The sequence below is a fragment of the Pseudopodoces humilis genome, chromosome 3 (genome assembly GCF_049639895.1).
Source record: "Pseudopodoces humilis isolate 2021_Gansu_Grassland_sample_001 chromosome 3, ASM4963989v1, whole genome shotgun sequence".
NCBI classification, from domain to species: Eukaryota; Metazoa; Chordata; class Aves; order Passeriformes; family Paridae; genus Pseudopodoces; species Pseudopodoces humilis.
The window spans coordinates 28,309,061-28,335,640 of record NC_142202.1 but is presented as its reverse complement, the minus strand read 5'-3'; the positions used below and the strand labels follow the sequence as shown (position 1 = coordinate 28,335,640).

Here is a 26,580-nt window from a genome sequence, read left to right as displayed (position 1 = left end):
ATTGGTACCATCCATGGTATTATTTAAATAGATTGATTCTCTTCTGACTCATATTTGCAGACTGGTCATGGCATTGGCATTTTAATTCATATTAAATCAGGGCAAGACTAAACATATAAACCAATGAGAGTCATACACACTAAAACAATTAGAATAAGCAGGAGAAGCTTTGGCATGGCAATTTAAAACAGCAGAAGCATAGAACAAAATGTAAGATGGAAAAATAGTCTTTGGATAGTCACAACAACAGTCTTTCAGTTTAACTCAAGAGAATGACACCACAGTCCAAATAGTGGAAAACAGCATTTTTTAGAATGTTCAGAATTTCAGATCTTAGTTTTCTGTGGACTTCTTTCCTCTGATCACATTTCTTCACTCCCTTTAGGGAGCAGAACTAAAAGTTCTGCTTCCAGCCCCCCATTTTAGCAACCACCGTTAATAATTACTGCAAGTACTAAACTGACTGTAAGCATTCAGCAAGACAGAAGGGCAAGGCAGAGAAAGCACAGAGAGCTCCATACAGAGTAGTGTGTTGCTGATCTGCAATTGACAGTGGTGACAAATGCACATTAGTATGAACATCCCAAACACATCAAATCCTCTTTGCTAACAGAGCACAACCTCTGCTTGGGCCAAATGGCAAAAGTATCTCATTAGTGACATTCTGTGTCTTCCTTTTAAGTGTCTAGTGATGATTATTGTCTGCTGAAGTGCTAAAGTAAATGGCTCATTGGCTCATCGGCACACTGGAAATGTCCATGATCCAAAACTTTGTCTGTACTTTCTTTTTCAGAAGTGCAGTATTTGGAACAATAATCACAGACTTCTTTTGGTGGGAACGTGAAAAAGGAATTTTCTTACGTTTCTTTTGAGTGGACAGAGGAAGTCTTGCATATGAATTCATTTTCTTTTTTGCTTTTTTCCCAGATCTCACACATGTTCTCATTTCCACCATTTCTCATGCATGTTACCAACTTTTGATGTTTTTGCCTTGTTTTGGTATTTTTTTTCCTCTTTAGCTTCTAGCAGCAAAGTGTTCTAGAACCCTTTAAGTCCATTTCATTTGTGTTTTTGTTTTTATCTGTAATGCTTCCCCTGCAGCAGCCACTCCTCATTCTAGTCAATCTGCCGCTGCCAGCAGCATGGGAAAGCACAGCTGTGAAGGAATACAAGCTTAGTCCAGCTGAGGAAATTAATCTTTGTATCCAGTGAAAGACATCAAGGCATGAGAGAATGTGTCATCTGTGAGTTGTTTCATTTATGTAATAGTGAAAAATCTGGACTTTATTTCAGACCCAATGCTGTCTTGCTCCTTGTCTTCTTCTCCAACCTAGGAAAGTTTGGGTGCATTTTAAATGCAGGATGTACAGACTCAGCATTTTGTTGTTCTGCTCTGATTTTAGGGAACGTAAATGTTTAGAGAAACTCCTGTTTGCCTTCTCTTGTGTGTCAGGAAGAAAGTTGTGTCTTGGGCCCAAAAAGAAAAATGGGATAAAAATCAAATTGATGAAATCTTCATTAATGGCATTCAGTAAGAAAATCGTCTTCTGTGCTTATACAGCTTCTGAGTATCTCTACTGGCCCTAACACTGGTGACATGGGGCCTGATCCAAGCTCATTCATGTCAAAAGAAGCTTTTCTCTGCTGCAGACTGAAATTAAATTGTCATTCACCAGCAAAATCTGAGTGATAGTTTATTTTAGGGTGAGACGTAGTTTAATATTCTAGCATGTTAAAGGTATTTGGTGTTATACTCCAGACTTGAAAAGCTTCCAACAAAGTTCCACTAACAAAAAAAAAGACAATATATTGAAGAGGGAAAAAGAAGGGAAAATGTCTGCTTGGGTGCTTCTTAAATTAACATAAAATAAGTAGGGCAAGGCCACCAGGGACTTCTTTTAACTCATTATAAGGGCTATATTTGAAATTAAGGTTATGAACCCCAAGCAAGAGACAGTGCACCATTGATCCCAGCTGGCACCTTCTGAAAGAAAGTGGTGTTTGTGCCACAGAGGATGCTGTGCACCCTCTCTGAGAAGGACTGGTGGTGCTAGAACACCTGCTCAGCCCTTGTCTTTGGCTTTTATTCATGAAAATGTTTTTTTTCCCTCCTCTTACTAAATGGAAACGTGGAAGTTTCAGAAGTTTCTGGAAATATGAATGTGGAAAGTGGTCACACAATGTCACTTAAATTAAGCACAGCAGAAGTATTGCTTTCTGGATTCTATTTAATTGAAATGTCCCTGCCCTTTCATTGGGCATCTTCATTTTGTGTCCTACACTACTGTGTACTGTAATTAGGTGCTGTTTTTACTTCCAGAGGCAATTCCATTTCAGCAATAACTGATATGCCTCTTGTTTTTTAGACTCATTTATCTAGTTAAGTTTTAATAGTATTTATTTAGTAGTGCTATTTAAAAATAGCCCCTATGTCAAGCCTGTAGTACTTGAATCCCAGTCACCAAGAACAGCGCTATTTGCCCTACTGTGCATTGGGAAAACATTTTTCAGTTTGAGGACTGGAAGAAGTGCAGTTTGCTTTGTAAAAAGATAGGAATAAGTAAAGAGAATTGGAGTAGGGTATTAAAAGAGGCAAAAACAATAGGAATGAGCAAAAGTTTCACTGTAGAAAGTGTGAAGAGGTTACCTGAAGAGTTGAAGTTGAGACAAAAAGCAGGGAAACTACTTCCTAACAATGACAGGTCCCCAGTTGTCCAAAGGCCCCTTGCTTTTCTGCATTTCTTTCTGTCTATCTGCCTATCTGCTCGCTTTCTGCAATTTTCTCACAAGGCTGCATGGCAAAATTCAGAGAGAAGCTCTGTTCTAGTACTGCTGTCTTCTCCCAGCAGCAGTATTTTGGAAGGTATGACACTGAGTGAGTCCTCTGTTATCTCCTCCTTCCCATGAGCGAGTTCCCAGCTGTCTCCTTCTGTTCCTACCAGTTGCAATGTCTGATCTGCTTAAGTTTGTAAATTGCTTTGATATTCTTCAAGATAAAAGGTTTTTCTTAAGTGAGATCATTATTGCCTGGTACATTTCTCCACTCCCTTTACTCAGTTCAAGCTTCTCATCTCGATTTGGGGTCCGGCACAGAATGCAACACTCCCAACTCATGGCAACACAAAGCTTACACACAAATTTCAGCTTCCAATCCTTGAGTTGTTTGACACCTCTTAGAGTACTTCAGAGCTGAAGGTTTAATATATATTTTCCTGAGCTAATGCCAAAATGCTTAGCACTTGCCACACTGGGATCGTACTTTTGCATTTGCATCTAACTTCATGTTATTTTGAGTGCTTCAGGAGACTGTGGAGTTCTTTTCCTCCCACTTCTGAAGTACTTACTCATTCTAGGAAGCATTCCAGCTACAACGTTATTCTGAGATTCTACACTGGGTTCTCATAGCCATACTTTGTTCATGTTCTTGTGGTTAAACTGTACGTCTGTCAGGGAAGGGTTTTGACTCCTCTGTGGTTTGGTGAACTTACAAAAGGGAACCCTGACAAGAGTTCAGAGGGTTCTCTGTTCAAAGGTTCATAGGCAGTAACACAGTGTTTGGGCAGGAGAAATTTATTTCCATTCAGCTGCAAGTCTGGTTGTTGTCTCCATATTCTATAGTTCAACTGGTTAGTAGGAGAGTTTTTCACTGTATGGTATCTATGTGTTTATTCCCAATGTCATTTACATTCCAGTAAAATTTCCCTCTTTCCTATGAAAGTGACATCATCTTAAACCTGTGTTTATGATATTGCAGTAATTTCCATGGCAGTAGACTATGATATCATCAGTGGAGGACTATGCCTTTCCTATGTGTGTTAGCAATTAAAAATTATGGTTTGTGAGATAAAGCTAGTATTTACCAAGCTTTTTGCTTTAGTGCATGTGAGGCTGGGAAACAATTGCTTAATCCTCTAGAGAGTTCACTTGGGTAGTGGAGTAAATGAATCTAGAAACATTTTGATCCTTGCAGGTGATATGTTTTTGGGCTATATTTTACTAATGAGAGAAGAAAATCAGCTACTCCATCTTGTGTTCTCTCACCTGGCCAAGAACACTTGTCTGAAACCCAGTGACACTCCTTATAGTTTTGTTATTAAGAGATAGTTAAATGTTTGCCTTAAAGATGCAAAAATTTCTGCTCTCACTAGAATGTAGTTTTTCACCTTTGGAGGTCAGTAAGCTATTAGACACTACCCACAAAAGTAAAATAATGTGATCACCAGCCTTTTCATGTTTTTAGTGGGTGCCCTATTTGCCAGCTATCAGTAGCTGAATCTGTGTTGAACCTTCCTGAGGGTGTACATGCTTTCTCATGGGCTGGTGACAGCATGGGCCAGTTTCAACACCATAATGGCAAAAGAAAATTCATCCATTTAAGATACAAAGTCCAGTGTAAAACAGTTGTTAATGGTGCAAGATGAGAGTGGTGGATTCAAAACATAATTTATTTCATGCCTTCAAATACTTAAGAATTTTTAAGCCAAGGAAGTAGACTTTCCTCAAGAAGAGTGTGAAAAGAAAGGGAAAAGACATTAGATGAATGTTTATAGCAAAAGGACACCATCAACCTGGGTATTGCAACATGAGACAAAATTAATAGTAATTTTTTGGTAATGTAGTTTAATTTCATAAACACACAGCATCTCTGCACATTTCAGCCTGTTTTCCCACCTAACACAACTGAACTCTAATAAAATATCTCTTTCAACTATGACCATTTGGAAAAAAATGTCAAAGTGGTATGCTCTAAGTACACACAAACTTGCATGTGTCCAGTTACACAGGAAGTTTAGGATGTGAAAGGGTTCTTCCTGAAATTCTTACCTTTTGAGTGACTACCACAGAAAGAAATCCCTTTTCCCATTGTCATTCACTGAAATGGAACCAGGCTGAAATAAAAGGATATACAAAATTATTGTATGCATTTTTGGGAGACTAAAATTACTAATGCTATGACAGACCTGATTCTTATTTGCTGATGATACAGTCAGGTGACGTTGCAGCAACCTCCTGAGCATCATCTTTCCCATCATTCTGCATTCCTTCTGAGGCTTCATCTGTCTGTGGAAAACCCAGAGTTGATAACTCTGTTGGAAGAAAATGGAAAGTCAGGAAGTAAAATAATTGTGATCAGGGAAGAGAATGTTGGGATGAAAGCTTATTTACCAATTGTCCAATATCACGGTAAAAAGGGGTTTGTGTTAATTTGTGCTACAAAAAGATGTCATTTTATCTCAGTAATGCTCTGTAACATATGGCCATTGTTTCACATTATAGCATCCCCCTTCACAGAGTGAACTATTGCCTTTTGATCACTGTAGGATTGTTACCAGCTGAGCAGTTCCAAACAGATAGCATGTAAAGCAGTGATACAGTTGGCACTAGCAGTGTCAGTACTGCAGGGTATTCCGTGGGCATCTGCTGTATTCCATGATACACATTGAATATTACGTTGTGTTATGAAAGTATCTATAATTTCTAGCCCAAATAAATACTTTTTCTGTGTAACTTCCACAGATTTTTAATGGTTTGGTTATTGTCCTACTATTACTGGAAACTGTTTTTGACCATTTAAAATAAAACATCGCTTGCCTTTTCAGTCTGGAGGTGTCTGATGTGCAAGATTCACAACAATCAAATGGGAAGTTGTCTAAAGAAACTCTTTTGAAAATATTTGTCACAATAGGCAGGTGTTAGGCACTAGATTTTAACACCCAACTCCAAGAATATTGTATTTTCTCCCCCTTTGTCATACACAGAATGTTATTATTAATATTCCATTCTGTCTTGTTAATGAATTACTTGCAGGCTGTACTGTTAATGGAAATAACAATTTTCCTCGATGCATTTCTAGACATAGATATCTTTGGGTGAATTTTAGTACTCTTGACAGTAAAGAGCTGGCACAAATCAAAAAGCTGCAATAAAAGTCATACAGAGTCAATGGTAACAAATTTGTGTAAAAACATTCTGGGCAGCCATATATATTATCTTGCCTCTAGGAGATGTCTGAGTTGTTTTTTCCATAGGAGCTTACCAGTAAGGTTTTGTTTGCTTGTTTTATATGGCTCCAGTTGTTAGCTCCTATATCAAGCTACAGTAATTTATTTGATGCTGACATCCAGGTTCCTTTGAATCATATACTCCAAGGCTGAAGAAAATATAAGATTACTTTTCAGTAGTATGTTGCCAAAGTAGGTGCAGCTTTTTAGAACACGTTGATCTTTGTGAGTACTAATTATAAAATAAGAAGGTGGTAATGTTCCCAAATATATCAATGTGCTCTCTTCTGTATTTTACTCTTTCTTCTTTCCATTTCTGAATTTAGTCCTTTTTTCCTCCTTTTTCTCCTGTGCAACATTAATATCATGTCATTTTTGAACCATGAAATTTCCCGTAATTTGCTTTCACCTCTTCTTGTTATCCTTACATATCATGTTCTTAGTGTACTTCTCTTCTGTACTGCTCTTTCCCTGTCTATCATCTTTCAAAAATATCTTCTACATCCAAAGAATAATTACATTTTGTTAATTTATTCCATCCATCACTTGCTATATTTCCTCTGTTCTTTCAAATCCCTGTTTATACAAAATGCATAAACCTTCATAGTATAAACAGCAGAAAGAAAAAAAAAAACATTGGTCAGAGCTGAAAATAAAGCATAAGCAGATTGAGTTCAGTACTCATGTGGGAAGACTGGCATTTTTTATGTTCTCAGTAGCAATGAGATTGAATTTTTATTCCTTTTTCTAATAGTCTAATCCTGTTAGTATTATTAATTTGGAATATCCTGTTAGTATTGTTCAATCATTTTAAAAATTAGTTTTCATTTTTCTTTTTCCCATAAAGGACCAAATGAAAAATGATCTGTTGGAAAAAAGTAATTGTTGGTTTTGCTGGAATTCGTATTACTCCATGTACAGGCAGCAAAATTGTGCAGATTTTTCTTCAGATTTTATTTTTTGTTGCTCATTAAATTCTGCTTAAATGGAGACACAGGGGTTGTCTATTGGTAATCATCAGAAGCTAGGGTTGTACAGGATTGCACTTTTCCTGTCTGATATTTAAGGATCTACCTCTCCCAAGAGAGCTTAAATTGTGAAAATGGTAAAGGGACTCACCTAGAGGGGATTCCTGCCTGCCACAGCAGAGTTAATCTTGGCCATTGAAGGTTACCCATGCACACTCCTCCCACATCCTGCTCATTCTCATCTTTGCCCCACAAGCCTTAATGTTACTGTAATCCCAGATTTTAGTTAATGCCTTTATAATTAGATGGAACTTCAGAGAACACTTTTTTTTTTAAATCAGTGGATCAACAGTAGGATAGTTTCAAAGTAAAAACTTGAGAAAAAAATTATCCTGAAGTGGCTGGGCAATTGAACTTGATGATGGTTGTAGGTCCCTTCCAACTGAACTATTCTATTCTAATCTATTCCCATATAATAAATATACATATATTTAAATGTATTTATTGCTTTCATTATCTATGATGCATTGAATAAATGTATGTAAATGATGTCTCACTTTGGTTATACTTTCCATTCGTGACCTGTATAGATTCAGCAGGAAGTGCTGCACTGACAAACTTGATAAAAAATACCATATTTGTCAAAATTGCTGTCCTGGCTATAAGCTTTTAGAACAACATCTTATTGAAGAAAATTATAAGTACTTGGACCACACTGTACTTTGGCTTGATGACTCTGTAGTGAAAACACATCTATGATGTTACTCCTAGTAATATTATTTATAAAACACAATATGCTTGTGTGCAAAATGCCAATACTTAATGACGTGTGGGGGTTATTTTTATTTTTTACCTGAAAAAAACTGACAGCAAGATTTTTTATGGTAGGTGTCCTGTTTTCTGTATGATACTAAAGCAGAAGTACAGTTTACTTTGTTGATTTACCAGTATATAGAAAATAATGATGACAAGAACAAGGACCCTGTGGGCTATCAAAACAACCATATTATTTCCACTTTGTTCACTGTTGTCTGATAAATCCTTTTATAAGAGGTATAGAAAAGATTAATGTCCACGTGTCTTATTTGTCTTATTCTGTCCTTGGGAATGTAAAGATCACCCTTTGCTTGGGTTGCAAAGGTTGTTTTGTTTTGTGTTGTTCTTTTCTGCTTTAGTGCTGGTATTTCATCATGATATAATGTTCAGCACAGGAACTGTAGGCAGCCTACTTCAGTTCTGGGTGAGCACAGCCTGTTTCAGAGACGGTCTATTCTAACATTACTGTCAGATTGCATTGAAAATAATTATGTAACTGCCATTCCAAAAATAATGTAATCAAGAGGCATCAATGAAGAACAATGTGGGAGGCAAATAAAGCTAGAGTAGCAATTCTGAAAATTTCCACGATCTTTCTTAAATACAAAACAGATGTTTGGTAAGAATTATGGAATGTTTGCTGAGACTTAAATATCTAAAGATAGATTTATTTGAGTTTTTAAATCTCTTTAGAGCTTCAGCTTCAGAATTAAACATTCCACAGATTATGAATTCATCAATGTTGTGCCACCTTTTACCCAGATTTAACTGCTAGTGAGTTGAGGAAATGTTACAAGTGTGTTGTTCCATAAGAAAGCTTTTTTGGTAATTAGTCAAAAAAATAATTTCTTTGTGTTCAAGTTTTCATATTTGTAACATAATTTAGGAATTCTTTGTATTTGTAATACCATAATTTCACTGAAATGCAGTACAGTGTACTACCATAAATGCTTCAGGGCATTCATCTGGATGCCTTTCTATTTGTTTCATCTTTTAATATCTAGGAGGGTAAAATCTGATTCTGCATAAAGGGCCAACAAAATTCTTCATTGAAGTTCTTGAAGGGCTGTGGACAGCTAATTCTATGTGTTACAAATTTTGGGTTTTTTCCAGTTGAAGTGTGATTGTATATATAAGAAGATATAACCCTTGTGTCCCTCCTACATGTAGTCACAGCCGTTCATTTAATTTTCTCCCTTGCTAGAGATTTTTCTACATTTATTCCATTTCAGCTGTTTACTCACTCAATAATGAGATCTACAAACCAGTTTGTCTTTTTATATATATTAATGTTATATATAAACATTATATAAACAGCTTGTATATTTATATGTTTATATATATATTTCTGTTTCATAAAACACATGTTTTCCCTGATGGCAAAACTCATTGAAAAGATTCCTGCTGCTTTGAACCAATCTACCATTCACTTGTTTGTGTTGTGGTGACAAATGTTTTTTGATGTAAAATCATACGGACTTCAAAAAAGCCCTCTGATGGTGTAAAGTTTTTGCATCTCACTGTACTGGAGAGGGACTCCTCTGTAAGTATCTATTATTGTGCTGACACCAGCTTGGGTATTGCTTCTACAGTGTTCATCACTGTGGGTTACAGAGAGAACCCAGACCATAAAACATCCAAGCAATAGGCAAGTGTTTGAATTGTCTGAAAAGTTTTGAGTTTTTTTTTTAAAGAAAACCTTGTCATGTTCAGGAACATTGAAGAAAAAAAAAATAGAGATTTTCTATGATTTTTAAATTTCTCTCAGTCATTACAGGTCCTAAGGAAGTCTACAAACCTAGAACCAGATTGCCCCATGCTTAAACCACGGTATAGTTAAGTAAATTCCTGAGGTAATAATTTTAGAAATCTTGAAAGTTTTCTACCACCCAATAAGATATTTCAGTGGATGATTAAAAGAAGTGAAAGCATAAATGAGTCAAGAAAATCAGAGTTTGAAAAGAGTGTGGTCTTTTTGTCTCTGTGCTATGGATATTTTCCCACAGCACATGTTCAAATCTTCAAAATAAAACTAGACAAAATAGACCAAGGCTAAACCAAAATGTTAAGCTAGATCCAAAAGAGGTCTGAGACTTTTTCACCACAATGTTGTGTTATATTAGAGGCAAGAAATATTCTCTCCCTTGTATTTCTTCAGTTGTGAGAATCAAGAAAGGCCAGTAAATTGTATGTACTACACAGTGGCTAGTTACACCTACTCTAGTCTCACTGGGATTTTCCCCATTCTAGGGAATTCCCAGAAGGGGAGAAAGCAAGTTTGTTCAGTAATTCAAAGAGAACATAATCAAAGCTAAATTTTAGAGCTTTACATTATATTACTTTTTATTAAGTCAGTTTTAAATTCAGTATTTCTGCTGCTATTTTTGTACCCTTGATCATCTTCACCTTCCTTCAGGAATTTGAAAAATCTGAATGTTTCTTTTGATACTATTTAAATGACAGTCATTTTAGGCATTTTTGGTGATATTTAATCTAATGTAGAAAATCTCTTCCCCTCTGAGTTGTCTGATGAGAATATTGTTGGGGCTTTTTTAGAGAAAAATATTCATGTGCTTTTCTGTTTTCCTTTCTCATTCTCTGAAGTGTACTGATATTCTCTCCTTTTCAATATATCTAATATCCAATATCTATATCTAATGAGCTAAATATACTGTACTACTTAAGCAAACCTTAGCAACAGAGCATTAAGGGTTTTCAACACAAAGTAGTATCAAGTCCAAGTTCCAGCTTTGGCTCAGGGCAGTCTGGCTGTACTGCTGCCAGCAGAGGCTCTCATGCTCCTCCCTTCACAGGCCCACCTTGGCTGCTGGACAGTGCGTTGGAGCAATTCATTGATCCAAATGAAAATGACCCTTTGAATAAAAATGTTTTGAATTAGGAACCTCTGTAAGCAATAAAAACAATGCTAGAGAAATAGTGAGGAAATGCTGCTGAGAAGAGCATCAGTTTAAGCCGACAGTAATAATACCTCTTTTTAGTTTTCATGCGTTGAAAACAATGAACAAACAGTGGTTAGGTGTGAAGAATCAGAAGTAAACCATGATTCATTTCAGAATTAATTTATGCAAATTCTGTTTAATATACATCTCTCCCTTTCCACTTCTTCATAATTTCTATCTCTGTATATAATCCAGTCACTGCTTAGAAGGGAACTTTTTGAGAAAACCCAGAATATTGGGAAAGCTACATTAATGACTCGATACCTTTTGCTTTCACCTCTGATTCAGTGCTTCAACAATGTAGTAAAGGGTTCTGTTCTGGCTTTAATGCCATCTCTCCAGAGGGATGTCTGTCCTTAAATACAAATGCTGATCAGCTCTAGCCTCTAAGGGAACTTGTGGCACACACTGGAAGAGAGCGTTGAAGTTAATGCAGTGGTAGCATTCTTATGTATATGCTTTTTTTCATCCCAAACCTCTGAAATATAAGTGTATGTAAGGTTCTTCATTTGTCACAAACAAATGTGGGCAGCATTCCAGTGTGCTTTACATTTAAGTATTGTGTTGTAAAAACTCAGTGGAAATTATGAGTGATTATATTCCTTGCTTGTAATGTCCAAAGTAATTCAAGATGTTTCAGCCTGAACTTTCCTCATAAATATGATTCAGTCGTACCGTGCACAATTTGCGAAACGTAGAGTAATTTTATTTTACTTAGAATCTATTGGGAGTTTTCAAGTTCAGTTTCTGATTGTTCATAAGACATAAGAGCATCCTTTGCACCATTTATCCTCTCAAAGGTGAGCAGAATTTTTCATGTAAGCAAGGAGGAGTCTGTTAAATAGTAACTTATATTGGGTTTTTCAGGTCAGTGTTTTCAAATTACGTCAAAAGTTGTAAATGGCTTTGCAAAACATTTTATGTAACAATTCTGAAAAGCTCATGTGACATTTTTTCTAATTAACTTATTTAGCCTAGTTTTGGAGTAACATTAGCTATTTCATCACTTTTAGGCTATTTTGGGTATTCTTTGTGACACCATGAATAAGCCAAGAATTTTTAGGGTTTCTTAATCATACAGATTAGTCATCACTGCTTGCTCATAACAGAAGCCTGAAATGCTCATTAAAATTGTCTGATGTGAATCAAAATTTAGTATAGTTGCAGAATTAAATTATGAGAGAATACCATTATATTAGCAAAAAAAATCAGGATACTGGTTTCAGTGAAAGTTAAAACTGCATATGTAGATTAGTACTCCAAATTTGTTTTGTATGGAAAATAAGAATGGGCTTCTGGAGTGAAGAACTGGTCTGAAATAGTTGGCAATCATGCCTAAAATGAAATATAGTGAAGGGTTTATTTGTAGAGAGCTATAGGAAGTTGCTGCATATTCTTTCTTGGTCTGTTTTAGCTTACTTTAAAAATTGACTGCTTGTAAATCACTCTTGCACTTGATCCTTTGCCCTTTGCCTTGTACCTTTCCATCAAAACAATAAAAAGGGTAATTTCCCTGTCTTCCACAAGCTGTTTGATTCCCACAGGTAGCTGTTATGCCGTGCTACTTGAAGCACTTGGACCGAAATTCTCATCTCACCAAGCCTGTTTTTTCACCAATGAAATTATGATGCTTCCACTGGAGTCGCATGTTGATGCCAACATAAAAGAGAGAAGAATTAAGTCATAGTCTGGCCACTGTTTAAAACAACAATATTTATGGTTGAACATACTTTAATATGAACTCTGAGCAGTGCTATTACAATATGTGTTCTGGAATCACGAAAATTGGTAATCTTTTTTTTAAAATACATTGACTTTTTGTGGAAACAAATTCTATTTAGAATAAGATATAATCTTAAAAAAAAACAACAAACAAATGAGCCTGAGAAAGAAAAATTAATTGAGAATTGATGCCATTTTTATACTGCAGAATTTAAATGAGAAGACAGTGGATTAAGCTGATCTCTATTTTTTGTTTTACGCCTGAATTCTTGACTGACCCAAGGCATGAAAAGTGAAAATGCCTTGACTAAGTTCCATACCCACAAAACAGGAATAATGATGTTGTTCTGCTTTGTAAGGTGTAGTGAGATGTGTGGATGAAAGGAACTATACAAGAGCTGCTATTTGTTCTTATTACCCAGGCTGGGTGAAACATCCATCCTTACTGAATGGCACCTGATTGTAGATGTGTATGTGCAGTACCCTGGCAGTAGCTGAAGAGGAGCTTCCTCAGCTGAGTTTTGTGGCCTTATTCTCTGGTCCACAACCATCTCTGCTTTGGTTTCCAGTGGTGAAAATGGTGATAAATTACAGATGTTACCATTAAGGAATATTGTCTACATATTACTATTTATCTATATTCTTTATTGTTGCGCCTTATTCCTTGAGAGCATACAGTTGGAATGTAGTTCATTGTTGGAAACAATTTTCTGCATGCTGCTGTGGGCAAATAGTTTTAACTCAGCTGTGTTAGGAGCTAAGCAATCCTTTCCATATATAGATATATATTTATATTTATACATAAGGTAATAAGTGTATTTTTAAAAAAAAACTCTTGTATTTCTGTTGAAAATGGTTCAAACATTTCACAACAAAATGTTCCTGGCTCTGAATCTCTGGAAATGAGTGCTATGAGCTGTGACTTTTCTGGGGTTTATGTGTGGCCACCCACACAAAAGAAACCCGGTGAATGTGTATGCTATCCTCACACTAAAATTGGGCATGCTGTATTAGTCTCTGTATGTGAGTCTGCATCCCTACCTGCATCTCTCTGGAAACTATAATTCCTGATGAAGCACAGACCTGTAATAACTCCTTCAAAGCCAAAATCTTACTTTCTGGGAGTTTGGAACTTGTTTGACTTTGCTAGTTTCATTTTAGGTTTTCTTGACTTTCTAATGATCGTAAACCTTTGGATTGAAGAAATTGAAAATTGGAGAGAAAAATGTTTGCTTTTCCCTGAGAATTTTCAGTAAATTAGGTTGTACTCTGTCATTAGTTCTGTATGATTCTGCAAAAACCCATATGCCCCAGAAGGTGCAGCATAAGCTCAAAAAGTAATATACACATATTCTTCATATTCTTTCAAAAAACAATCTGTAGTGATTGCCTAGTGCAGAAGCATAGAATCATAGAATATCCAGGTTTGAAAGGAACTTTAAAGATCATCCATTCACAACCTCTTCTGCCATGAGCAGGGACACTTCCCATTAGACACAGGCCTTATTCAACCTAGCCTTGAACATTGCCAGGGCTGAGGCATCCACAGCCTCCCTGGGCAACTTGTTCCAGTCTGTCATCACCCCAACGATGAATAATTTCTCCTAATGTCTAATCTTTTATTCTGAATTAGAAGGCTGAAAATTTTCAAAGAGTCACAGAATGGTTGAAGTTAGAGGGGACCACAGTGGATCATCTGTTCCATGTTCCTTGCTCAAGCAGGGTCATCCTAGAGCACATGGCACATTTCATCCAAGCAGTTCTTGAATATCTCCAGTAAGGGAGATTTTTTGGGCTCAGTCACCCACTCAATGAAGAAGTTCTTCCACATCTTCAGGTGGAACTTTCTGTGCATATTGCCTCTTGTCCTACTGCTCAGCACCACTGAACAGAGCGTGTCTCCTTCCTCTTGGCACTCTCCCTTCAGATACTGACAGACATGGATGAGGTTCCCTCTCTGTCATCTTCTCTCAAGGCTGAACAGACCCAGCTCCCTCAGACTGTCCTCATACATGAGATGTTTCAGTCCCTTAAACATCTTTCTTACCCTCAGCTGGACCTCCTCCAGGGCCTCCATGGCTGTCTTGTACTGAGGAGCCCAGAACTCAGTTTTTGAATTTTGAAGCTGCTGTGAGATTTATTGGTAAAATGATGTTATAAATTGACAAACATAGCTAAAGTTAATCTCTTCATCATTAGGATAGATTCTTCCGCATTCTTTCAGACTCCCATTCCCCATGCTCCCTTTCTGTCCTGCAGACTTCTGGAAACTGCCTGAGGTAACTGTTGTTAACTGAGCAGATTGTTAATACATCATAGAATGCCTTCTCTTTCCATGTGTTGTGAACTTGTTTGTAGCGTATGCGGCTTTAAAATTACATTTTTAGGCCTTGTACCTGGAATTCATGGCTTGAGAAGGCAGAAATTTTGATTGTCTGAGAGTTGGAAATGCATCTTTGGATTATGTATTTTAATAGAAATGACAAATGTTAGGTCAGGTAGCCTTTGCATTCTGAGAAATCTACCCTACAGTCTCGGTGGTGTCTTTTATTCCTTTCAACTTTTATTTGAGATAGCAAAGCATCTGGTAGGGTTAATAAAACTGCAGTTTTGTTTTGTTTTTTTCCAATATAGAAATTAAACCAGAATACACTCCTGATGGCTTTCAGCTTGTATTAGTGCATCTGGTTCTGGGCATGCAGGAGGATGTAAATGTAATTGGACTGCATTCAAGGAAAAAACAAAATGCTGAGAAGTTGTAAAGCTTGATTTGTAAGAGAAAAACTTAGAAAAATGTTAAATACAAACAATGTTGCCTGCATGACAGCAGAAGAGAAGCAGGTTTTGGTAACGATTACAATTCTTAGGCATGTGAACACCAACAGAGTGAAAAATTACTTATGGGTAGTTTAAGGAGGTATAATTCGATGTAATGGAATTAAATGAACTATATGTAAACTTGAGCCTAATGTTACAGTAAAAAAACTCTGTGAACAGTGAGACCTATAGATTTATAGTTTATCTGTATTGACTTAACACTGGGGAATCCCAGTCAGGGATCAGGTACAACTTCTGTAGAAACATGAACAAAAGAAATGCAGTCCCTCTCTTGAGGGGACAAGAAACTTGTCTGGGTGGCATATAAGGAATTAACTTAAACTAATGGGATGTGGAGTAGAACCCTAAAGGGTTTTTTGAGTGTTTTTCAGTCTTGTTGGCTGACTGTTGAGCCATTTAGGATTATAACAATGTACCTCTTCTTTTGAAGATGCTTGTTATTTTCAGTCACTAATGTGTGTAAATATTGCTTTAAATTGGAATAGCCTTACTACGCGATTGCCAAAAGCTGGAGAAACTATCCTTGGACATAAGTTTTTTGTTGGTTTTGGTGGGAAAGGAGCCAATCAGTGTGTCCAGTCTGCTCGACTTGGGGCCAAGACCTCGCTGATCTGCAAGGTAAGCACTGACTTGCTCTTCAGTGACAGCTGAATTGAATGTTCATGCAAATTCCAGTAAACCTTTTGGTCACTTAACAAAATATTTTGGTATGTTTTTAGCTTTTTAAAATCTCTCTCTAATTTTCCTTTCTTTTTCTTATTTCAGCTATAAATTTAAGCATGGAGGAAGCTGTTTAAGAACACTGCCAGAACCAAAGACTAGTTGGCTACAGATCTGACAGAAATTGCATGTAGAGAAGGATTGCAAAACTTAGGTTGACATACCATGGAAAAGACAATTGGGTAGAGTTAGACATGTTCAAATTTTAAGAAATCTTGATTAAGCCCTCCTCTTTATGTTTCCCCTGTTACAGCAATCAGCACTTCATTGATAGCATTCAGGTGCTAGGAGTTATGGTCGCTGTGAAATTAACTTTGTAGATGATTAAAAATCAGACACTGACAAGCCAGTGACAAATTTGAGAAGGAATTTAAAAGTGCTTTGAGGATTGAATTATTATATCATTACTTGAGGTTAAGATAAGGTGATCATATCCAAATTCTAGCACCTTTGTGTGCTATGGCATATTTTTGCCTACTTTTTTGAGATGTCTGGTATACTACAACTCTAAAGACTTCCTTACAGACCATTGGGCTGATTCAATTTGGCAGATGCTATATTCTTACAATGCTTTTCTTTGATTTTTGTCATTAAACATTATAAGTTTTGAGTGTTCATTACTATGGTTAAGATCAAATGTTTTCTCTCTGTAGTCTTTATTGTCTATTTTGTGCTAACTGTAGATGAAACTTCAAATTGACTGGACATACTTTGTTTTTTGCCACAGCTGGGGAGGATGCTAAATTTGTAGGATCATTTTCTGTCAAGGATTTTTTGAGAAGTACTATAAATGTCTCAAAGAAGCCTTCCTCACTGTTCTTTCAATTCAATCTAATATTTAGATGAAACAACGTTAACTATAAATTTAAATCACACCTGAAAGCATTTCTGTGAATTATTGTCACTAGTTGTTCTACAGTGTGGAGTTGGTTAATTTTTTACAATGTTTGTACTTCTCTCATATTGTGTATATTTGATCATCTTTGCATTCAAGAACAATCAGATTCAAGTAAAAAATGAACTGGCGGTGAATTCCTTTCTGATATTTCCTGCTAAATGTTGAAGGATTTTTGTCCATTGCAAGTGCAAATTTTGGTTTATTTTTTCTAATGGTCTACCCTTTGCTCAGTGCAATGGAAACATACACATTCATAATAAAATGTAGTAGCTACTACATTTTCTAAGTACTTTGCAAAAACATATTTCTGTTCTTTCAGTAAAACCCAGCCTCTCCTCGAGTCTCCTCTCCTCTCCTCGAGTCTCCCCTCCCCTCCCCTCTCCTCGAGTCTCCTCTCTTACTGCGAGCAAAAGTACTATGGCTGCTCTCAGTTGTTTTGACATTTGAAGAGTAAAGGATACCTGTCTGTCAGTCATGCAGAATCCAGAGCTGAAAGAAGGAAGTTTCAGCTGAGCTTTTGGGAGAGTTATGAAATATTTTGTTGCTGAATTAACTGAGCAAACTGTGAGAATTGTTGAAGAATTATAGTAGCAAGGGAGGGAAAAGGTGATACCATCTGACAGAATCTGTATTCCAGCTGTTAGGCTGCAGAAGTGAGCATAACTCAGGTTTAAATTGCAGATGGCTGCAGTCATCCAGCATAAAGCAGTCAGAAGAGGTAGCTTCTGACAATGTGCTGTGTCTGGCAAACTGGGAGTAGTCAAAAGTACAGAAATACTCTAATATGCAAGCAACAAACAACATAGTGACCCAAGAAAATGTTGGGTTGTTTGGGGTTTTTTCCCATGTACTAGAGGAAAGTTCCTCTGGTTAGACTATTCTGAACTTAATTTCTGTCTTCCTTTGCTGAAAGACTGGGACTATCCTTAATAATGCTTTAGAAAAAGCCCTTATAGATGTTGTAGGAAATTGAAGTTTCAAATCATGGTTATGCAATCACATATGTGAGGGGAAGAATCATCCATCTGTGACACTTGAAATTTTAGAATTCTGAATCAAAGTGTTCAATTCTTGTGATCATTAGCTGGTACTCAGGCCTTTTCTAAGCTTTCTGAAGGACTGAACTCATAAATAGACAAATTTCTAACAAAAGCCAGTAGAGACAGGTGTTTCTGTGCTTCTAGTAACTGAAGCACACCATTAGCTATGTAGTGCTTTTTTATGAGAAGATGGATAATAGGTTAGGGCTCCTCTAGACCCATAACAAGGATCTCGATTTGGCTTCTAATCTGAAAGATGTTTCTTTTTTCCTCTTGCAAAAATGCTTTCTGTAGCATTGGTTGGTCTTTGACACTGCTTGGATACACAACTCACTCTTGGAATTGGGAGCACATGCTGTGTATGCTGAAGACAGGCTGAGGGGTGACTCAAAAGCTTTTTTAGCTTTATAAATATATTTTAAATGTTCACATGATATTGAGTGAATTAAACTATTTTTTCCTCCATGTACCTCATCTGCTTTGTTCAGCTTGTGTAATGTAACAAAAAGAAATTTATATTAGTTTGAATAAATAGCAAGCAGAATTGTTTTCAGCTAGAAAGATTAATGGAACTGAAATGACAAGCTTTTTAACTTGTTAAAAAAAAAATAAATTACCATAGCTTAACTCCCTAACTCAACTTGATCTGCTGTTGCTGGATAATGCAAACAAAAAATGTTGAATTTCTAAACAGTACATTTAGTACTGAGAATTGCAGAAATTAGTAATGATGTATTTATCGTCACTTTCTATCCCATAGACACAGTTTGATATTTTTCCACCAAGGAAACTTGAGGTAGAAAATTCAAAATATAAACTGCAGTTAAGAAGGACACCAGAATTGATGTCAATGCTTTCAATTGAAAGCTGAAAAATTCAGTACATGTCCAGATTTTAAAATCTGAAGTTTCAGTGTCAAAGGAGTGCAAGGTTTGTACAAGGATGAAGCTTGAATATGGCAACATGGGTGTTTGTAATAGAGCAGGAGAAAACTGCAGAACACTGTTCTTATTGTTTGCTAATACTATTAATACATTTTTTCCATTATTTCTTAATTTATTATTTGCTGATGAATAAGGCAAGGGGCTTCCAGACTAAAAGTATTGTATTTAAATTGCAGTAGAGCATTTGGTTGTCTAAAGATGGCCCATTTATCCTCTCACCTTTCTGTAAAGAAAACCCATTCTTTTGTCTTTTGTATAGGTTGGGAATGATTCATTTGGCAATGATTATGTTGATAATTTGAAGAAGAATGGCATTTCTACAGGTAAAATTTTGCTTTAAATATTTTTTTTTTTTAACTTCAAAAATTGGTGGTGCAGGATTTATTATTTTTTTAACTTATTGGATATGTTTTACCATTCAGAGCTATGAATAACTGTTTCGATGCAGCTGGCAGGAATGAATGAATATGAGAGATAATATGGGGACTTCTGAAATCAGCTGTACCATTAAAATAGTGTTATTGCCTCTGAACCTCAGATGATTGCATCAGTGCAAGTCACCTGAAGATAACTTGCTGTTATGCAATTGTTTAGTCTGCATCATTAGATAATAATGCCTGATGAGAAATTGAAAAACTCATTACTCATTCTCAACTTCACATTGTCAGAGGAAGGACAGAGTGGAAATTCAGTGGTAAGTGCAGTACATTTCACCTTTGATTTGTGAGCTGACCTGTGAAGTCATCTTAGAGACTGCAGCTGATGTTAGCACACATAAACACAAAAATCAATGATAAAAGACTACCAGAAAAAAGGAAAATTAGGCATCCACGATTTTCAATTATCTTTTCACCTTAGTAAAACCCATTCTCTCTCTACTGTGCACTGCTTAACTATACATTCACATTTTTGTCTGCACAACCCATGTCTCCTTTGGGGTGGAAAAGGATGGACAGATGTAATCACTAAGAGGCAATTCAATATTCTGTTTATCTCTTCTGTTTAATGTGTAGCCACAAGCCTTATCTACTGCATTATTCAAATCCTGCCTTAAGGACAAAACTATCAGTATTTTGTGGGCTTTTTTATTATGCTTATCAGTGTAGCATCTAAATACTTCACAAATGTATATATAGGTTTATTCATTGTGTATCTTTCAACTTAGGCAAGAGACCAAGCAAGGATGCCATGAAAACAGTGTCTGTTAGTGTAAAGTTCTGAATGTCTCCAAAGCAAGCTTACCTCATGTATTTGATCATGTAAATGAAGCAATTATAATGCATAGCACTTAATGAAAATGCATATGCCACAAAGAACCTTAATGTTTTCTGATTTAAATGATTGATCTTGCAATCTTAATGTGAATTTTTAAATAATCTTTATAGCAACAAAAGATAAGTGTCGGGGAAAAAATTCAGAAATTCCATCATATTGCAGTTCATGGATACTTAGATAGATCAGTTGAAGGGCTGGAATGTTTAGGTCCAAGGTCCCAATCTGCTGATTGAGTTAGAAATATCTCTGAATTGTGTTTGATTGTCACCTCCACTGTTGATCAGCCCTGGAGAAAAATAAGATATAGTGCTGGTGAGGTTGATCCAGGATCCTAACTTGAGTTCCAAGATCTGGAGGCAAGGGTGATTAGTGTGCTCAGAGCTTTTTGCTCAAGATGGTCTTATTTCAATCATGGGCTTTTTGTCCTGGTTTAATCCTTTTCTAGCCTTTCCCTGTTCTTGTACATAAGGATACTGGGTACTGGATGAAAATCCTTGGGGTAATGCCAGTTCTGCCAGCTCTCATATCTTGGTTCCTTCTTGTATATCTTCTTTATGTTGTTCTTCTGTTTCCTAGCATATCAGCACACCCCTTTTCTCTCCAAATCCAATCTGTTTTGTAATTTTCCTCTTTCCCTGTCTTCTTGTCTTCCACAACTAACCAGCTGCCAGTGCTGCTCAGACCATTTAGATCTTTATTGATTTGTTGTTCCTTTTCCCACATTTAAACTGGGCAACTCAGCTGCTCATGCTGCAAGAGCATTGACAGTACAGAAGACACACATTCTCTGCTTTCAGTTCCAGTGTGCAAAGAATTCATGGTGCAAAGAAGCTGTAATTGCAAGGGAAGTCCTGCTCTGACCCTGGTAATAGCAAGACAAGGGTACCTCCAGGGCGAGTACCTGCAAGACTTTAGCAAAACCAGATGAGTATGATGTAAGGTGTTTTTTCAGCCTTCTTCAAATTGGAGCAGATTGTTAAACTAGCCACAAAAACACATCTTGAGAAAGAAACCCATTTTTGCCCAGCTTTAAATCCATGTTCTAAAATGTTAGAACACAAGAGCTCCTTAAACAAAAGCCAGAATTTGTCTCAAATGGAACAGTAGATTTTTCTCAAATACAGTTTTTGGGAAAGAAAAAAGAAACGCTCAACTTTTTGGTCAGTTTTCTGCAACAGTGCTACTGGTTTCTACTATCAATTTCCTGTCATTGGCTGGTATTTGACAAATTTGCTGTCAGCTGAAAACAGGTTCTTATAGTAGTAAACATGGACCAATCTTTCTAACAGACAGTGCTGCCAGCATGATGTCAATTTCTCTGAATAAAAATCCAAAGGGGAAACAAATAACCCCACCACTGTCTTCATAGCATTACTTAATATTTCTGCTGAAATGCAAAATCTACACAGAATGAGATGATGAGTTGTTTTAGTATTTTTGTTTTTCTTTAGCCTTGACTCTGTTGTTTCATTGGGTAAATGAAACATTTCCAAGGAGGAGTAGAGTGTCTGAGAAGGCTGTATAAATAACATGCTTTCTCTAATGCGGAGATGTAGCCAAATTAAAGAATGTTGGACTCATATTTTTGTTTTGTGAGTGTAAATTAGCACTTTTTGTTGTTGTTAGCTTCTCTGGCATTGTTGAACATGAAAGAGTAATTAGCATTTTTAAATTGCTGGAGGTTATGGGTTCATTTTAGATTCAATTCAATTAAACTGTGTCACATGCTATTGGTTAAAAGTAATGCACTGAACTAGCATGCTCTAACTTTTCTCTTTCTTAGCATTTGTAGGTCAAACTACAGATGCTGCCACTGGAACTGCTTCAATAATTGTCAACAGTGAAGGTACATATTTCTGCTCTGAATTGTCCTCTTTGTTCTGCCTTTACAGCCATAAAAGAAACCTTTGTCTTGTCACTGCTAATTGTGCATTTTTTTCCTACATTTTTTTATTTTTTTCAATATTTTATTCACGCTTCATTGCAGGCAATGTAGAATTAGGTGCCTAAAAGCAGGAGAATCAGATGCTTAAATCAGCAGTGTGTTAGCCATATTTCCATCAGCCAGCAGAACTATCTAGTTTTACATTCTTGAACATGCAGTGTATTAGAAGGTTAAAGCTCTCCTTTTCCATTACAACTTACCCAGCACTTTTCATATAGAATCATTTAAGTTGAAAAAGACCTTTTAAGGTTATGGAGTCCAGCCATTAACCCAGCACTGCCAAGTCTGCCACTAAACCATCTACCCAAGTGCCACATCTACATGTCTTTTCAATACCTCTAGGGTTGGTAACTCAACCACTTCCCTGTGCTTCCTATACCAGTGCTTGACAACCCTTTTAGTGAAGAAATTTTTCCAAATATCCAATCTAAGTCTCCCATGGTATAACTGGAGGCCATTTTGTCTGGTCCTATGAGGAAAAGGTTTGCCTGCTCAGGACACCAAGTGAGTCATTATGCCCTCAATCAGGAAAAGAAATTGTCCTCAGTATAACTAGAAATACTTTTGTTGATCCTGTAATTTTACTGCAAATCTTGATTTCAAGTTGCGTCTTCAGTGATAAGTACACAGTGAAATGGCATTTTTTTTTCTGTTGTTTTCGTATTATTTGTCAAGACTGCTGAACTGTCCTCAGAAAACTTCATCTTTCCTCAAGCATAATTTAATCAGCCAGCAGATCTACCTAGTTTTATTTTGTCCTGAACACACAGTATATTAGAAGGTTAAAGCTCTCCTTCCCTACTATGACTTACCCATCACTATTTACTATAGAATAATTTAGGTAGAAAAAGATCTTTAAGATCACCAAATCAAATCATGAACCCAGCACTGCCAAGTCTACCACTAAACCATCTACCTAAGTGCCACATCTACATGTCTTTTCAAGCTATTTCCTCAAACTATTGAGAAGCCTTAAAAGAAGTGTGTCTGAATCAAAATATAGAGGTCAGGACTTAATAATGTTTATGCAAACATAACAAATTAAAAGTGATTGGATTAGTTCACTTTTGGAGTTGCTAAGAGGCTTCATTTGAACAGTTACCACAGCTTAGCTGACACATCAACTTACCACGCTTCTGTGTAACCTGATGGTTGCACACTGGGGCTGCAGCTCAAAATGGGAAAGGAAACATAACTATTTACTCACACAGCAAAACTGGGAAGGAACTGTGACTAAAGGCAAGCCTACACAGGAATATTCAGGAAAATTAGGCAAATTAGTTGGAGATGTGGGTTTAATTTTCCCTAAGTAAGATTAATCCAAGCCTTGCATGGCAGCTGTAATTCAGAAATAAGGTAATGCTTATATTTTGCATAACCTGGATACCTGCCTGTTAACTTCCATCTCCTTTTCTTGGTTTGGATCACCAGGTAGATTATACAGAAACTCTTGACACTTTTTATGCTGCCTGCAGTCACTGTGGCCATGGTAAATATGAGGGACAGTGGGAATTCAGTAGCGCTCCTGGGCCTCACTGTTTTGTATATGTCTTGCACTAGGTTTGCTGTCCAGAGTAGTTGAATAAGAACCAGTCTTATAATTTCCCAATTCACATGCATGGCCAGCTAAGATAAAAACTGTCTAAACTTGAATGGACAGAGGATGACCTGTTAAAATTTTACCACCAAGAATTTTTCTGAAGGATAAGGAACAAAACAATCTTGTGGATGTAAAACCTTTATAAGTACCAGAAAGGGAAATGGATATTTGTGGCCACGAGGTTCACAGTGGGCTATCTTACGTGTTAGTGTCAGTGCGAAGGGTGAATGACAGTCTTGAGATTCACACAGTGATGTGAATAATGCATAATGTCATGTAGTTTGTGTCTCTAAGTAACTGAAAATTGTATGCTAAGTTAGCACTGGCCTCAAATTTAATTTAAAATCTGGTAGAAGAGCAAACCTGGTCAGAGCTATGCTCTAAAGCAAACAGATGCACAGAATTGGTAATGGTTCTCCTTGTTACTTCTCTCAAAAACCATCTGGCGCCTGAATTGAGTAAATTGCAGTACTTATGTGCTTTGCTGTTGCAAGAGACATTTTCTCTTGTTTTTCTGTAGAAACCTGGCTGATTTGACCTAAACAGGCTTTGCAGCAGGTTTCAAAGGGCTTGTCTACACATGCATGTTTTACTGCAGTGTCTGTCCTGGCATAGCTGAAACACCATAGCACTCAATGGACTGATTTAAAGTAGGTTCTGCTAGTTCAAGTTATACCTAAAAGGGAAGCATTTGAAGTTGGGTTTGGTGATGTTGTTTTGTGTTGAGGGAGAACTAAAAACCATAGTTATCATCTCTTTAAATTTAAAAATTTCCATTGCCATATTGTTACACACCTAGCCTCCCCTTCTTACCAATTCTTTACAAGTACTGATACTTGGGAAAAATACCAACTCAAACCAACTGAGAAAAATTACAGGAATAAATAGGAGATATGCAAGTAAAGGGTGTATGATGCTCTGATGTATGAGTAAAGAGAGAGCAAAAGAAAACTGTAGAGATCAGAGTCAGATGCGGCTCTGAAGTAAATCTTCCCTGATATTACCTCTGCCTGTCTAACTGGTGCTGCAGAATTTCTTGGAAGTTTTTGACTGGTTACTGAATTGCACAAGTATAACTCAGCCACTATTATAATTGGCAAAGTGCTAAAAATTGGAAAATATCAGGCACATTTGATAGTCTTGAAGTTGATTATATTCTGGGACAATACAGTATAGTTTCAATAAAAGATAGATTCAATCTCTGCTTTAATGCAGAATGGTAGAGAGATGTTTAACGAGTTTATAGAGCTACACTGAAGAATGTGCAGCCCAGAGATGCTGCAAAGGTTCCCTCTGGGCTGGTTTCAGAAATCTGTGCAAAAATATTTCTGGGACCTGGTGTTCCTTTCAGTTGCTCTCTTTCATGCTGCTGCCTTTTCAGAAAGTTTTGATTTGACTAAACACAAGCTTCACTGTACCAGGATCCTGTACCCTTCAAATCTGTACTTTCTCTGTTAAAGATAAAAGCTGGTACATCCAGCTGCTTTTCTTAACACATTTTCAAAGAGGTGCATCACACCACTTTGAACCCAATGTTTTGTTTCCCCTTTCAGTCTGCCTTCTTGCCACTAGTTCTGTCACTTAGCACACCTTCTGCTAGCAATGTGATATTGATTGGTAGAAGCTCCATAAAGTGATGATGTGTGTTGTACTTTTACACACACATGTAGGGAGGGGAAAAACACTCTTTGTGGATAATTTTTTACATGATTACCTCTGAAGGTTATTACAGCTTTGTCCATATCTGGTACTGACTGTTGATGGTGCCGTTATGTTGGCCCAGTTGGACTAGAGGTTTGAACAAGTCCAACATTCATATTCATATTCCTAGCAAAAATTCAGAGGAGGCACAATAGAGTTTGGCAAGTCATGATTAAAATTCTCTTGATTATTACAAGTTAGGACTTGGAGCTCACCTACACAGAATACTGCATGATAACCTTCACTTGAGACAGGCATTGTGCTGACATTATGATAAAACTATTAATCATTCATGAATGGTGAATAGACGTTATTTTGTAAGTTGAGTGTACCTTCAATACCAAAGCACTACTAGTAAAAAAACATTCAAAATATATATTTAGGTAAGGCTAAGTAAACAAAGCAAACTTAGAATACATATGCCAGCTTGTTTGTATTGTACTTTCCATAGAGGAAAATCTTTGGTTTGAACCTTCAGGTTTATGAAGAAATAACACCTGAATTTTAGACACTTTCTATATATTGATTTTCTTCATGGACTTAAATGTTTTGTATGCAAGACTCTTCAATATTTCTAACAAGCGGTTGCCTAGAAATTATGATACCATAACACACCCCAAACCCACCCTCATATTCATGAACTGTGTGATTTGGCAGCACATGTTTTTCTTTTAACATTCTTTTCTGGTCACAGATATAATTTTCTTCTGTGTAAATTATTATGCACAAGCTCTGCAGCTATTGTTACAATTGCTTGGTTTGATCTGTTTGATATTTTGGTTAATTCTAAGCACTACCAATGGTTTTTAGGCTTGCCATCCAGTTTTAAAGGTATTTATTGCACTGTGGTGTTTACTGGTTTGACATTTGATTTTTCCTCTGGCACTTCTCATCTGGTGTCATCTCTAAGATGACCCTTGTAAAAAAAGCCTGGCTTTAGTTACCCATCTGTCTAAGAACTGGCAGTAGCAGTTTTAGAAGCCCAACTTAGGACAGTTTTTATGTATGCAGCATTCATCCAGACTGGATCCAGTCCCCATCTGGTGTAAGCCTGTGCAAGCTTACCAGTTTCATTTAGCTGTTACAGCTTATAGCAAGTGTGAATATGGCCCTTAATATTCTAGCTGATGTCTGCAAAGTTATATAGATGT

The 26,580-nt window shown here is 36.7% G+C and overlaps 1 protein-coding gene across 1 annotated transcript in view; it reads left to right on the top strand.

Annotated features, from left to right (window-relative positions):
- RBKS (ribokinase) overlaps positions 1-26,580 on the top strand; it is a 71,167-nt gene that overhangs the window by 3,703 nt on the left and 40,884 nt on the right. Inside the window, exons 2-4 of the mRNA XM_014261372.2 lie at positions 15,792-15,924; positions 19,168-19,231; positions 21,967-22,029. Coding sequence (XP_014116847.1) covers positions 15,792-15,924; positions 19,168-19,231; positions 21,967-22,029 — 260 coding nt within the window. The remainder of the gene's footprint in view (positions 1-15,791; positions 15,925-19,167; positions 19,232-21,966; positions 22,030-26,580) is intronic.